General features: G+C 40.3%; 1 protein-coding gene and 1 long non-coding RNA gene across 2 annotated transcripts in view; one reads left to right on the top strand and one right to left on the bottom strand.

Annotated features, from left to right (window-relative positions):
- The window catches only part of LOC116691599 (single-minded homolog 1-A), a 26,579-nt gene extending 17,496 nt beyond the window's left edge, over positions 1–9,083 (bottom strand). Inside the window, exons 1-3 of the mRNA XM_032519356.1 lie at positions 8,891–9,083; positions 8,148–8,672; positions 2,307–2,386 (exon numbers count right to left, since the gene is read on the bottom strand). Of these exons, the coding sequence (XP_032375247.1) occupies positions 2,307–2,386; positions 8,148–8,322 (255 nt within the window). The 5' untranslated portion in view covers positions 8,323–8,672; positions 8,891–9,083. The remainder of the gene's footprint in view (positions 1–2,306; positions 2,387–8,147; positions 8,673–8,890) is intronic.
- Positions 9,084–9,705: 622 nt separating this feature from the next.
- LOC116691613 (uncharacterized) overlaps positions 9,706–15,003 on the top strand; it is a 19,033-nt gene continuing 13,735 nt past the window's right edge. Inside the window, exon 1 of the long non-coding RNA XR_004332515.1 lies at positions 9,706–9,718. This is a non-coding gene — a long non-coding RNA (uncharacterized LOC116691613). The remainder of the gene's footprint in view (positions 9,719–15,003) is intronic.

Below are 15,003 nucleotides of genomic sequence, written 5' to 3'. Positions count from 1 at the left end.
TTTGTTGGTATTGTATTACATTTTACTGTGAAGCATTTTGGGATTTTTTATCTGTGAAAGGTGCTATACAAATAAACCTTACTTACTTACTTACTACTTACTTTAAAAAGTAATATTCACAAATCAAATAGTAATCGCAATATCTGGCAGAAAAATTGCACTTGGATTTTTTCCTTAAATCATTCAGCCCTTATATCAACAAAAGGCCAATTGTTATTTTTCTGTCTTGCGTCAATTTCCAAAAATAATGTGTATACAATAGTTCCTTGTTAATATGAATGTGTATCATAAAACTGTACATAACTCTGCAGACAGATTGATTGTTGTAACTATTTTGGGACGGAAACTGCTCTGAACAGGACCGCAAGGCCTTGCAGAGAGTGGTTTGTTCGGCTGAGCACACACAGATGGTGCCCTAACCTGCCAAGAAGATATCTACACCAGGCACTGTGATTTATGATGAGCTGATGGGATTCAATTTCACTGGAAAGATTTTATATACCTTGTACGATTTTTCATGTAACAAACAAAACTCGACTGATTGAAGATGTATGAAGTAATGATTTGAAGAAAGTTGTGAAATAAACAACAATACCATGTACCGTAGCTTTAAAGGAACAGTTGAATTAGAGACTGAGTCACCAGTTCATACGGTCAATCTAGCTCTAGTCTATATCCATCACGTTCCACTTCCAGGTTTGCTTAGTTGCAGTCGGATATTCCAGTGTTCTTCTTTGAGCCAGATGTCCGTTTCCTTCCTCTTTCTTTGTGTTGGATTTTTAAACTCCGGTAGATTTCTGAGGACTATGGTTACTTGGTCCTCAGATCTCTGCAGGGTAAATCCAGACAGCTAGCTACACTATCTGTCCAATCAGAGTTTTCTGTTGCACGACTAAAACAACTTTTGAGCGTACACATGTTCCACCAAAACAAGTTCCTTCCCAAGACTATTTTGCAGCGGCACCATGGTTCTGTCCGGCGCTTAGTGTCACGCATGGCGATTGTGATTGGTTTAAAGACATAAAGACAAGCACATTTTTCTACCATCCCGGAATGCTGTGTGGACTCGTTGCCGAAATGTAATTCATTATTTTGAGAAGCATTCCTGATTTTTTTCCACTCTTTTTTTTACATTATGCCATTGTGAAGAAGATTATTTATTATTGATTAGACTGCGATTGGTTTAGCTAGGTTTAGCCTACCTAATACCCAAGCAAGTGAGTGGAAGACTATGCTATTATAATCTAAATCTCTATAGAAATCTATTTTTTTAAAAAGCAGCATATTTCCATAGCTGCTAGCATAGTTGTAGTAGTGGGTTTTTGAAGGTCTTGGTACTGACTGCATTTTTACTCTGTTTTGTAGATTTTTGTTTTGTAGAAGTAGATTTATTTATTTGATTAGGACAATGCACATTAATCAACATTTCTGTAAAAGCGCCAATGTTAGCCAGCACCCAAAGGAAACCCACGCAAACGGGGAGAACATGCTCCACACAAAAAGGCCCGGAACGACCAGGATTTGATTCAAACCCAGATTCTTCTTGCTGTGAGGCAGAAGTACTAGACCACAGCTGCCTTTTGATTATTTTATCAAGGAATTTCATTCAATTCTCATTATATGGCAATAAAAGAGGTGAATGAGGGTCTTAAGAGTCTTAATTTGTTTTCTTTTTTGTGGGAATGTGGGCCTATCAGATCAATTTGAGGGGTGCCTATGGTTAGCATTTCCCAGATTTTATTGTGACATGCAGTCTGGCACTTGCACTGGTCTTGTCTTGGTCTTGACTGGGTCTCAACCCCTCACATTCTTGGTCATGTCTCAGACTTGGTACACTCTGGTCTTGGTGGTGACTTGGTCTCTGCTTAGGTGGTCTTGACTACATCCCTGGCTGCTAGCCTGTCGCCCTGCTAGCCTCCAGCCCTGCACCCTGCTCCATTGTGTTGCTGCTGATGGGAGAGGGGCTGCAGGACAGATTGAGGCTCTGTGCGTGACCAGGAATGTCTTCAGCTCATTTCACTCTTAACGCACAAGAATGAAGGCAGCAGGAGGCAGACGGTAGTAAACCACACACACACACGCACGCACACACACACAGTGTCTGCCTCTGGCTGAATAGTAATAATAGAAAGATTTTAATGTCATGGTAGGGTGACTTTAGAACATTAAAAAAATGTCTTCCAATGAACATTTTAAGGACATTTTAAGTGACATGGTGGTGTCTCAGTCACTTGAGAACCCTGAAATCCACACTTTTTTCAGGTGCTTTGTAAAGTGTGAGAACTAATAGCTACTGTAGTAAGTACCTGTAAGAGATGGGAGCCTAGCTCCTGGGTGACTCCATCCAAAGTGCTGCGGCTTACATGACCCCAGGACTCCCCAAGGCCTAGTAAACAAATCAAACACACACACACATACAGAGCAAAAATATGATTACAAGAAACAGGTCACATTTTACAATGCAGATGGAAGGCTTTAATCCCAGCAAATGTGATGATGGTAACAACAATGTCCATAAGCTTGTTCTACAGGCTAATAAAGTATAGCAAATTTTATTCTTATTTTATCGTTCAGTATACTGTACACTGTACTTACTGAATGAAATTTCAATCCAAAGAGTGTACACACATTTAACTACGTCATATGATCACAAAAAGGAACTACTGTGATGACAAGAATATAAATATTGGTCTTTACTTAAAATATAAATCATACATGCTGTATGTAGGCCTATGGTGTAAAGACAAATTATATTAACATCCATACTGTACACATCCACATGTTCAATATTTATTTTGTTGCATTTTATATTGTTTACAAATTACAAAAACATTTGACTTGCATATACTTTTTATACATGTTGTTAGTTGTTGATTCTTTTTATATATATTGATATATATTTTTTCACATAGCCCTGTTTATGCCCTATTATTTGTCCAGCTTTATGTTGATTTATCTAACTACATTGAGAGCAAATTCCTTGTGCACATACAAGTGGCAAATAAAGCTCATTCGGATTCTAAATGAACTACTAGGCTACTGTTCACACTGTGGGTACAATAGTGTCTGCAGGGAGAAATGCTGGTACATTGAAGGGCTTATTGGTTTACAATTAGGGCTGCAAAGGCTCGTGAAAGTGCAGCATTGACCATCACGAGTCTAAAACCCACTCAGTGCAAAACAATGTTTTGATCTGACGGCTTGCAGCCTACAGCAGTAGAAATGCACCAAACCTGAAATTACACTCGGTTTGTTATTTTTTATTATTTATTTTTTTATCGTTGCAAATGCGGTAGCGTGAAAATGTATTCATAACCCGTTCACAGCAGTCGTAAAAAGAACATGTGAGATGGTGTGAGGCGCGGATCGAGCCACCGCGGACCGAGCAAACAGGAGTGGCTGGATGTGCACCAGCGATCCCTTTCAAATGCAAATCCCGCTCTGCAGAGCAAACAGGCGGCGTGCAAGGATCACAGCGCCCCGCCGCCTGCCCGCTTCAGACGGAGCTAATAAGGACTTCACGTTCGCATAAAAAGACACAATCAAATTGCCCCCCTACAGGCACCCACAAGTGAAAAAAATCACGGGCTTCCACTTAGAAAAAAAGAAAGATAAATAGCTTAAAAATGAAGACAGAGCCTTCAAAACACCGCTGTGAGAACACAGTAATACTGGTTCCTTAGTATTTTCTCATTAATAAGAAAACATCTATATAATTAGTTCTCACAAAAGTCCTATAATAATAATAATAATAATAATAATAATAATAATAAATGGGGCTATATAGCTTTTGTTTAAACAAGACAAACACGGGTCAATCAATTTCATTGAGTTGAATTCACAATCCTTTCTAATCACCAGAAAACAAAATTAAATGTGTATTGATATAGACAAAGCGTAAGGAATTTAGAAGTTCTTGTCTAGATATTTGATTGGTTAAAAACATCCTAAAATGAAAGAAATGAAATGAATCCGGGTCCAGGAAGCAGCAAACAACGCCGTTAGGCTACATTAAAAAGCACGCTCCAAGCAGCACCCAGGCTGACATGGAGGGCCACACGGGCTTCCCAGTAGCCTACGGCGGGGTTAAAACAGCTACTGAGGCCTCAACTAAGGCGTTTAGCTTTAGCCTCCAACTCTTTGGTGATACTAAGTCCACACTTTAATTATTAGTACAGACACTCCTTCCAAAAAGCTGCGGGCTGCGGCGGCCTGCTGCGGGCGACCTGCCGCAGGTCACCCAGCGGAACACAGCGCTGCTGACAGCTCGGTGGAGGACTGGTGTTGTGAAAGGAGCAGCCTTCCACTTATTGTTTTATTTTCACCTAACGTTTGGCTTTATTAGGCTACATAAAACGCAAGATTGTTAGTCACTAATTATTTCCATTATCCCACTACTGCCATTAGCCTATCTTTAAGACAAGACGTGGGACTCAGACGAGCCCCACTCCAATTAGACACATTATAATTATTGTTTTTACATAATTAAAGCAGTGGCTCCCAGCCTGTTTGTTGTTGCTTGTGAACACTTGTAAGCGCTTCAGAAAGTGATAATGATAGTGAGTGGTAAGCTGATAGCCATGGGCATCTGAGGGCTCAGAGGCCTGCAAGTGTCCAGTGTAGCCTCTCACAAGAAGGGGAAACAAATAAAAAGGAAAATAAAAATAAACAGATTTTTGTGTCATTATTCTTCCTGATTTTTCCTCCTTATCACTCCCTAGATACCAAATAAACTGCATCTGAATTGCAAGGAATCCATTCGGAATTAAACTTGTTTAAATAACTAATTATAAAAGACAAAGGAATACATTTAGTAAACCAATCACTAAGAGCATAATGTGATTTTTATTTTTTTGTATGATTGGCCCAGTTCAATAAATAGCACGCTGAACAAAGTCCGGTCCAGTCAGCATTTTGGGACAGCAGCTCGATTTGACTCCTTCTACCTGACCTCGACCATTACACCTCGCTGTTTCCGTTAACACAGTATGACACATATTAGGCCTAATAATAATAATAATAAGTAGAAGAAGAAGAAGAAGAAGAAGAAGAAGCCCAATACGAATATTATTATGTAGCCTATTATATATATACAGTATATTACTTTCTTTGGCGTGCGAATAAGTTGCTGAGGGCATGTAGCAGCAGCGCATTCATATTTAGCTTATTAAAGATAAGTATTAAGAAGACCCAGTGCCGTTGGCGGGTTTAAAGTGTTGAGAGCGTAAATCAGCCCATCACACTGCGCTCCACGCTCCGTGTGGAATAATACACTATAGCTCCGTTCAGCCATTTCATATCTCATTTAGTAGGCTACCAACAAGAGGAAACCTTGACTTGTTTTTTTGTTGTTGCATTTTTACGTCCAGCATTACACATTGATACCTTGGTCCTCATAACATTGCTTTTATTGTGTGATATTTGTCACAACACACCGATGCAAACGGTGATTTGATCTAACAAATAGAAATACAGAAACCCAGATGAAAAGTGATTTGTTTGTTTTTTTAGCCTCCCTTCCTGATTAAATTTCTTCAAGATATTGTAGTGTGGGGTACTGTAGTAGTTCTTCTCCCTCACACACACACACACAGAAAAAGTCTTTTGGTACACTCCAAATTAACAACACTTTTAGCTATTCACCTCCCAGCTCTACAGCTCTCTCAGATGGGCTTCTTCATAACTACATCGCCACATGTGGCTCGTGGTGGAGTGGATGTGTTTGTTTGTTTTTTTGGTGTAAAAAGGTGTGAGGAGCCTGAGTGGAGAGGTCCGGCCTTTAAAAACAGCATGGGGGGGGGGGGGGGGGGGGGGGGGGTAAAACCTTGTTGCCTGCATGAGTATGGTTGTCCCTTAAATTATTCAGAGAGCTCCATAGAATGCTTGTGTTGCCACATATGCCAGATATATTCCACTGATGCAAGGCAGAGGGCAACTGGTGTTACTGGGACACCGTCCCTGAGAGCTGGAATGTATAATGGTTTTGGTGTTAATTATGCAAAATACAGTCAGGTGCTGTACATAAGTTGTCTTACTAAGCATGCCTTTGAAATAATAATGGATTTTGGAGAGAAGAAGATGCCAAAGTTGTGCCATCACAATGTCCTGACTGAAGGAAATCTGAGCTGTCAGCCTTTTCGTCATTCCAGTTATTCCTGACTCTACACAGATAGTTCAAGCTCATGTTGCAGCTTTTTTTGTCTTTTTTGAGCCCTGCGGTTCAATAATAAGGTTATTTTCAACAACCCTGCTTTTTGCTTCATGCACTATATAAGAATCTGCAGTATTTGTCCCTAATTTTCACTCTGACTTTCATGAGATCCAGCGATGTAAACACTAACCCAATTGTCGATTTCAAGCTGATTGGATTTGGAACGTAATTCAAATAACATGAATCTGCCTGTCTCGCAGTATCTTGTGCATAATAATAAAATATACTTATGTGACAAGGTTTACATTTGGTCAAGGCACTTTTATTACCTCTTAGCTGATTTCTAACTTATTGTTTTAAATGATTTTTACTAAAAAAAAATAAGACAGTGCTATCTATGTCCCACATAATGTCTTTGCAGTGGTCATTTTCTCACCAGAGGTGATATTCTGTGTGTTATAGAGCTGGGCCATATGGAGAGAATTAAATAGCACAATATTCTTGACCAAATATATCAATGTAGATATGATGACAATTTTGTAGTATTGCAAATTGGTGGATTACCAAAATATCTTCACGATGAGATGTTAGATAAATAATCCTCAATAATGTGGATATAATAACTAAGAGGGTAAAGGCAAATAAAACAGATCACTTTACTGTAATGCAGCCTTTTAAAGCAGGAAAAGACAACACTTGAGTCATCTTATGATATCCAAAATCTACGATATCTAGTCTCATATATCAGTATAATATCGATATATTGCCTCGATCGAATTGTGTAATATTATAATATTAATAATCAATAAACTGCAGATGATGATGATGAATCTGTTCAAACACAAGGCTGCCGTCGCAGCCCGGTTTATCTGCTCGGCTCTCAGAGTGGTAAAACACAGATCCTTTAGTGTTTCCTTTGTGTTTTCTTTGTCACTGCACCTTCCCTCCAACACGGCCTGCTTTACTGTTACAAGGAGCTCCATATGCCGAGGGATCACACGTGCAGATCATACTAATATCCGCGGCTCTGCAGCAGTCACGCATCACGACTAATCTGCTGCCAGGGGCCGCCAGGGCCCCCGGAGAGAAAGCACATCCCTGCCGGCAGCACGGGGACACGGACAGGCGGACTGAGGGACACAGCAGACTTCTGCTGCTGACGCCGTAAATGATCAGAAACTTCCTTTGATTGGAGAGAATATCAGAAGACTTTATTCGATATAAGACAGATCTTACTGAAAGTCAAGGAAATATATTTTAATAGTAGCCTAACGCGATCAGCACATTGTCCATGTAGACTAATACACTGACGCAATTTCCTGAAGCTGTAAGCAATAAATTATGAAAACATGTCTCTTTTTCCTTCATGTTCAACCAAACATTTCCCTGCGAGTAGCCCAATGCTTACACTAAAGAATAAAATAGGTTAAATAAAAAAAAAATCTGCTGATTTGCGATTTTTAGTTACAGAATTTGTACAACGATGTAGCCTATTTTTGTGAGATATTTTGAAACGAAAATAAACTGATTTATTTTTTATTCCTGTAAAGTTATGAAAATATCTATTGAGTTACAAACCACCAGGGAAATGGAATTCAGGCCTACCTATCGAGAAAATAAATAAATTAATATTAAAAAAATATATTAATACAAAATCACGCGTTTACCACAGCATCAAGCAAATAGGCTACAGTGTTTCTAGGCCTGCTACTTGTAGGCTATATTACTATATCCTAAGCCTACTAAAAGTAGCTTATAATAACAATATAATAATAATAAAAAAAAGCGTATTGTCTTATCCAGGCCCTAATTGTAGGCTATCATTAGCCTATAGGCATATACAATATTAGTCTTATAACCTAACATTTAGCTTAGTTGGTTAGCCTATAGTGTTAAGCTATTATAATTAATCATAGGCTTAATTTATTTATTTTTATGTCGCCTAATTTTTTTGTAGATTTATTTCACACACACTATTTAAATGCAGCTCTCTTACCTTCAGGAAAGACTATTCTCATTTTCAGGTAGCTTGTTGTCAGTCGGATGATTGAGGCTTTATCCAGCTGGGAGGTGATAGCGGACGGAAGGGGCAATAGTTTAGCCAGTTCATAAAATTCACTATTTTCCTTTTCCCGCCGAGTCCGGGCAGCATTTTTAGATTTCTCCTTCATGTTGCCGACTCTGTTTCACCGCGTAGCTGCTCTTCCACTCTCGGTCCCGCTGCGGTCAGTCAGTGTCTGTCCAGGTGTCTCATAGCATTGACATGGAGCTGAGACGTCTCCACACCTGCAACTAGATTTCTCCCTCGGGTAGGCCTAAAATCCACAGCTGCTGGCGCGTGAACACATTCCCATATTTCCAGAATTTTCTGGTGGTTGGCGACGAACAAGGAGCGGCTAATTCCTGGATTTCTGAGATTTATAGTAGCGCTTTGGTCAGCCCGTTGGAGGGCTCACCGCACTCTTAGATCCATCATACCTGATGTTCAAAGGGATTGTGGAACCGCTGGGGACATTAGGCCCTAAAGAATGAAACAGGTAAGATAGTGACTGTATTTCTTCTACCGTTATTTGGGTAAGGCGTTACTCGTGTCTGTCTATAAAACAGCTATCGAGTCGATAGCAAACATAAAACTAGTACGGACACTTGTTTTAATGTATCTACAGAAATGTGACTGCATTTTTAACTTCACATTTAGCCTAACAACTCAGCTATTAGGCCATATGCTTGTTCGCTTACCTCAGCGCAGATAGCCGACAGTTTGCTAAACTGACGCCTGTTGAATGTGTCCAGGCAGAATTTCCAAAAAGCCCAGCATTCGCTTATCTTCCATCCTATGTGACTTTATGGATGGCATCGTATCCAGAGCCTCCTCGGTGCTGCAGGCTCAAAGACCCGCCCATACAGACAACTCTGCTCCTATTGGCCGATGGATACCCTGTTCACGTAGCCCATCTATTGGTTGCTCTTTATAATGACGCGCTACACGAGGAACGGGGATTGGCTGATTAAAATGTTCACCTCTGGCAAAACTCTGTTCACTCTCCTAAGGAAAAAACAGTATATAGATGTCCTTAAAAAATGTCTCTTTGAAAGATTTGTTTCCAATAGGCAAAAATATCTTACCTAAAGATGGCTTTAAATCCATCTAGCAATCTATTGAGATTCTCTTTCATTAGTCATATACTCAGATTGGACCATTATACTAATTTCAGTTTTCACAATTTGTAAAATTGATACACCCACAGCCAACAAATTTGGCATTACACTTGTTAGCAATATGTCATTTTTACCTGCAGATTCAAACAATTGTCAGTTTGTCATGATCTATAATGTGGGGATGTTTGGTGTTAAGAACTGCCACATGTGTAATACAGTTTGGCCTAAATTATGCATCAGTTGTATTCCCGTGGAGTCCTACTGCAGAGAATAGAAGATCCTGAACATATTCCAACATGCACCGTTCAGAAGGGCTGCTAGTGTTGTTTAATATATGACACATAGGCCTGAACTATGTCCTCTTGTCCACATCTGAAATCAAAGTGGATTTTTTTTTTTTTTTTCAAAGTTGGTGTAACCGAAAAGTTAAATATTTAGCTCATATGTAGCCTTTTGTCTAAGAAAATGGTTGGTAAAATAAATGAAAATGTGTAATAAAGCACAACAAGAAAGGTTAATTTTCAATTTCTAAAAGCAGCTATTACTGAGAATATGTACAGTTTATGTATATGTGTGTATAGGCCTATACACATGGGCCTACATGTCAAATTCCCACTGATGACTGTGTACTAGCACAATAGAAAGCAATACAGGCCGGCAGGTAGGCCCACTGGATTTTAGTAGAAGGGTCATAGCAAGACCACGTGACAGAGAAGCCCTGAACTGTCTGATTCCATCTGGATTGTGCCCCCCCCCTCACCACTCTACCGCCATTTGTATCTTTGTGGTCGATTTAACACAAGTGAGTAGCTTTATATGTTACAAAACTGTATTTTATAAAGGGGATCATAACTATAAATGCAATATAATTCCCACTGTCTTCATGATTTGCCATATCATTGGAAATGTTAAATCCATAGGCGTAATTTAAGGGGGGATGGGGGGGTTACAGAGTGGTGGAGTCTAATGTATAGTGGGTATACTGTACCACATTCTGGCTCAATCTGAGCCGGGAAAAAATATTTCTATGGGGAGAGAAAATTCTATGAGAAGGAAAACACAGATGACATTCTAAAATCTAATGGGATATAAAGCAGTGAGGGGGCTTTCACATCAGGGACCTAAGCCTGGATCACAGACGTTAACCCCAAAGACACGAGGACAAGACAGGGGCGGGTCGATGAAAGATGAGAAAAGTCTCCCTGCATGTCCTGCAGTGTTAGTTCAGCTTGCTGTCACATTCCTCCACCCGGAACCTTGGAACACAAACATCTGAAGGGAAAGCACTGTCACTAAAACATGTTGTTGTGTATCATTGCACATGTGGTGTAAGTGGGTATATGGAAATCCTGGAGATTTCTTAGTGGGCACCTGTGTATCATGTTGACTACACTACATGACACACACACACACACACACACACACGGCAGGGGGAGCACTGCTCCTCTGGTGGCTGAAACAGGTAATTGCATTGTTTCAAAAATGAGCATAACCAGATATTTTATAGATATTTTAACACAGAACAACTAAACAGTGGTAGGTAATACATCTGATTTCATATACTGCTTTAGTAATTTTTTTTTTTTTCAGGGCTCGGGGTCACGTGACAAGTTGCCCTCACCTGAGACCATTGTTGACCGGTACATATAAATTTGCTGTGAGCTTACTAATTGATTGCGTGTTTTGTAGATTGTAGATTTGGACTTTTCTAAGTTTTATTCCACTTTGTTTAAAAGGTGAAGCGGAGAGGCACGTTCACCGGTTTTGATGATCTGATCACCATGGATTACTTTATTTTACAGATCTTTTTTCTTAAAGTGTCTTGTTTCTTCGTTTGGAGAGGCATCTCAACGGTAGGTCACCCTCATTGTTCACTCTTACTCTTCAGTTGAATTTATCATTCCGCCATCGTCTGTGTATTGCGTTCAGCTGTGCTAAGATTGGCTTTCATAAGGGCCAATTGTTAAGTTGTAATAACGTAATTTAAAATCTGCTTTAAAAATGATTAGCCTATATGTTTATTTAGCATGTTTGTTATAGTTTTTTTTATTTTTCATTTTATTTTTTATTTATGTATTTTTTAATGTCAAACTCAAAACTGGTTGTTGTTTTAGTGAATTTTTTTCCCGTTTTTGTCCCTTTTTTGACATTTTTGCTCCTTGTTTTAAATTTTTTTTTTTGTCAATGGATTATGGAATGTCCAGAATGGTTTTGGGTTGCATTCCCACAGGGAACACATCTGATGGGAGGAACATTTCTGCTGCTTTGGTCATAACCAGGATTTTATTAATTTGTTCTCTTAAAAACAAAGGAAAAAAATCCCGCACTTTGGACGTTAGTGTATAATTAAGTATGTATATCGACTACGTTCCACTTCTGGGATTGCTCCTGAAATTCCGCAGGATGTCCCTCTTTTCGTCCAGGTGTCCGTCCCCTTCCTCGTCCTTTGTGTTGGCGTTCTAACCCCCGGTGGACTAAAGCAACATCTGACCGTACACATGTTCCACCAAAACAAGTTCCTTCCAGAGGCTATGGAGCAGAGGCACCGCCTGGTGCTTAGACGATTGTGATTGGTTTAAAGAAATGCCAATAAACCAGAGCTCGTTTTTCTCCCATCCCAGAATGCTGTGGACTCGCCAGCCCCTCTGGCAATGCGAGACCAGTGCCAAAACAGAAGCCATGCGGACATGTCTCAGTAACAGCACAGGTGTAAATAATTAAAAGAAAGATGGCTGAATTCCATTTAGCTGCTCCAGTTACAGGGTCCTGGTGTTGTGCGTGCTGGCTCGCTGTCACACTCACTGTCATGGCTTACTGGGACACTTGAATAGAACAACGCTGTCCTTAATGTTATTAGTAACACCTGTGCTTTCCCTCCAATCACAATACAGCCTTTACAGGAAGCAACGCGGCCTTTATGTAGCGAGGCAGATGTAAGGGTGTGGAGGCCGGGGTCGTAGTGGAGATGGCCGTGTAGCACATCAGACTACTAGACTTTTCAGAGAATTAAGTTTGCATTCTGTCTCAGGCCTAAAATTACAGGCTTGTTTAATTTCTTTTCATCCATGCTCTGTCAATTCTCACCTCAAGGTTGCCTAAACTTAACCACAGTCAGTGAGCCATACCCGGTGGGAGTGGGACCTTTAACGGTACGGTACCTTAGAAGAGGACTCCACTGATTTAGCATAGCTCTCCTGTAACACTGATGGACTTACAAGGGTTTAAAAAAAGGAATCAAAACCTGCTGCCAACATTACCCACAATGCAACTCAAGCGCTGACAGTTTGGTGGGTTGTACAGCCCACAACAAAAAGTAGAAACACTATTTTTAAAGCCTCTTATAAGTCCTCGGGTTAAAATTGACCCATTTTCAAAACGTTTCTGTCCAAAATTTGGGTTTCTGAACCGGAAATAACTTAACAAGGTGTCATTCTCCAACAGATTTGCTGTTGAGATGTGAAACCTACATAAATCTACCTTTATTTTTTATGTTCCTGCCGGGTTCTTTAATCCCCCGATGTAACAAAGTAGACACACTTCTTGTTTCCAATACATATTTGAAGCCTGTGAGCGGTTATATTTGACTTCTTTTGGGGAGTGGGTTCTCTTCCCTTGCATCCCCCCTGGAATCTATGCCTGTGCCACAGCCAATCAACGAGAAACCCACCCACCAAACGAGAGCAGGGTTTTGGGCGTGACTGTGCCCCGGGTGTGTGTCTTCAGGTGGTAGCGGTGATGTAGTCCAGAGCAGACCGCCTCGCTGCAGCGGACTACAGACGTCTGGTTCAACTCACTTCCTCCTAACTCCCCACCTCCACATTTCTTTCATTTTCAAACGTGTCTCCTCAGACTAAACCCCCGCTGGCTCAGGCAGGGGAGATCCTAGGATCAGACTTTTAGGGGGGCTCAGCCCCTAATGAGATGGTACACAGATAGTGTCACACCCCGCTAAATCAGTCATTTTATTAGCTGATAATCTCTGAGTTAGCTACTGAAAAACAACAGAGGACGTTTTTTTGACACTAATAACACTATGATGGAACTAAAGCTGGCTCTTTAAAAGTCACAGTGACAATGACTAATTTAACACAATGCTCTCACATTCTGCAGTTGTAGCTGTTGACGTTACCAACTTCTTTTTTTTAAAGATTATTTTGGGGCATTTTAGGTTTTTGGACAGGACAGCTGAAGACGTGAAAGGGGACGGGGGGGGGGGATAACATGCAGCAAAGGGCCGCAGGTCAGAGTCCTCTATATATAGAGGAGTAAAGCTCTATATATGGCGCCTGATCTACCAGGTGAGCTAACCAGGCGCCAGCATCTTCTTCTTTGGAGACTACCAACGTTAAACTTCCCAACCGCACTCCTGCTCTGCCTCTGACAGATTAGATAGAGACTCAGCCAAAGGCGGGAGTCTGGCACAGCCTCCTCTGATTGGCCAAAACTAAGTTTCTGTTAACCCTTTACTTGACTGGGTTACAGGTGCGTAGCACCGGAGACAGACACACAGCATATTAAACCTGTTTCAAGCCCTTTGAACCTGGAACTGTTTGTCCTCTGGCACTAACACACACGTTGGCAAACTCCTACTTGAAGAACCAAATTGATAAAAAAATATATAAAAAATAAAGGGGGACTTGAGTCAGACCCTTTTTTTAGGGTCAGCCTGAGATGTGGCTTCTGTGAATGCGTCCATAAACTATTGTCAATCTGTTCTGGAAACATATACATAACCACAAACTGTGGCGAGGTATTTGTAGATTTGTCTTGTAAAATATTACCTGGAACTTTGAACTTTTACTGGAAAATGTAATATTTGGTTTTGTCAGATACAACACTAGCCTATACATGATATGAGAATGTTTTCTTATCAATCTCATAATATGCTTGGCAAAGTTTCACATTCATAAATTTAAATTTGTTTTCAAAAAAGAAATGGAACTATATATCAAGACAATTACTTCATCAGAAAACATAAAGCCATTCAAACTATAAGATTATGCTCCTTATTTAATAGTTACAATTCATTTATTCTCACTTCTTTGCTGACCCCTGGCATATTTTATGTTTATTGTTGTCTTTCTACTCATTTGTTTTTATGTCTACTTTTTATAATTCTATAATTACAAAAAAAAAGTATTGCATTACTTTTACACATATTTGTATGTTTGAATAAAAATGAGATGAGCCCGGCCTGCGCAGAATCGATCACCGGCAATCGCCCCCCAATGCATGCTGGGTAGATTTGTGTCCGACTTGAACCCGATGGGCTCTGACGTCACGCACACGTGGGCAACGATGACCACATGAGGTCAAGCTGGCCGCAGGTCTGAGACGCAGGCGGACCCAAGGGCATTCTGGGAAACGCCCGCCTCTCAGCTGATCTAACAGCTGATTGGCTCAGAATCAACTCAACATGATGATGTTTTATATAAACTAATAGTTTTTGAATCAAAAGGAGCTGAATTGCCATTTGTCTGATTTAAAGGCCTATCCTGTACAGAACACACGTAGCGTGGCGGATAGTGATGTTAAGAAGTCAGAGAGTTGTTTATGTTTAACATCAGCAACAGATCACATGGAGAGCGTTTTGACAGCTACTCCGTCTGAATAAACAACTGGAGACTGTGTTCAGGCTGAGATATGGGTCTGATAATTCTGTATTAAGTCAGAATCAGACCTAACAGGATGTG

Source organism: Etheostoma spectabile, chromosome 6 (assembly GCF_008692095.1).
Source record: "Etheostoma spectabile isolate EspeVRDwgs_2016 chromosome 6, UIUC_Espe_1.0, whole genome shotgun sequence".
NCBI classification, from domain to species: Eukaryota; Metazoa; Chordata; class Actinopteri; order Perciformes; family Percidae; genus Etheostoma; species Etheostoma spectabile.
Note: the sequence above shows the minus strand (reverse complement) of the source record. Positions and strands in the feature narration are given on the sequence as shown.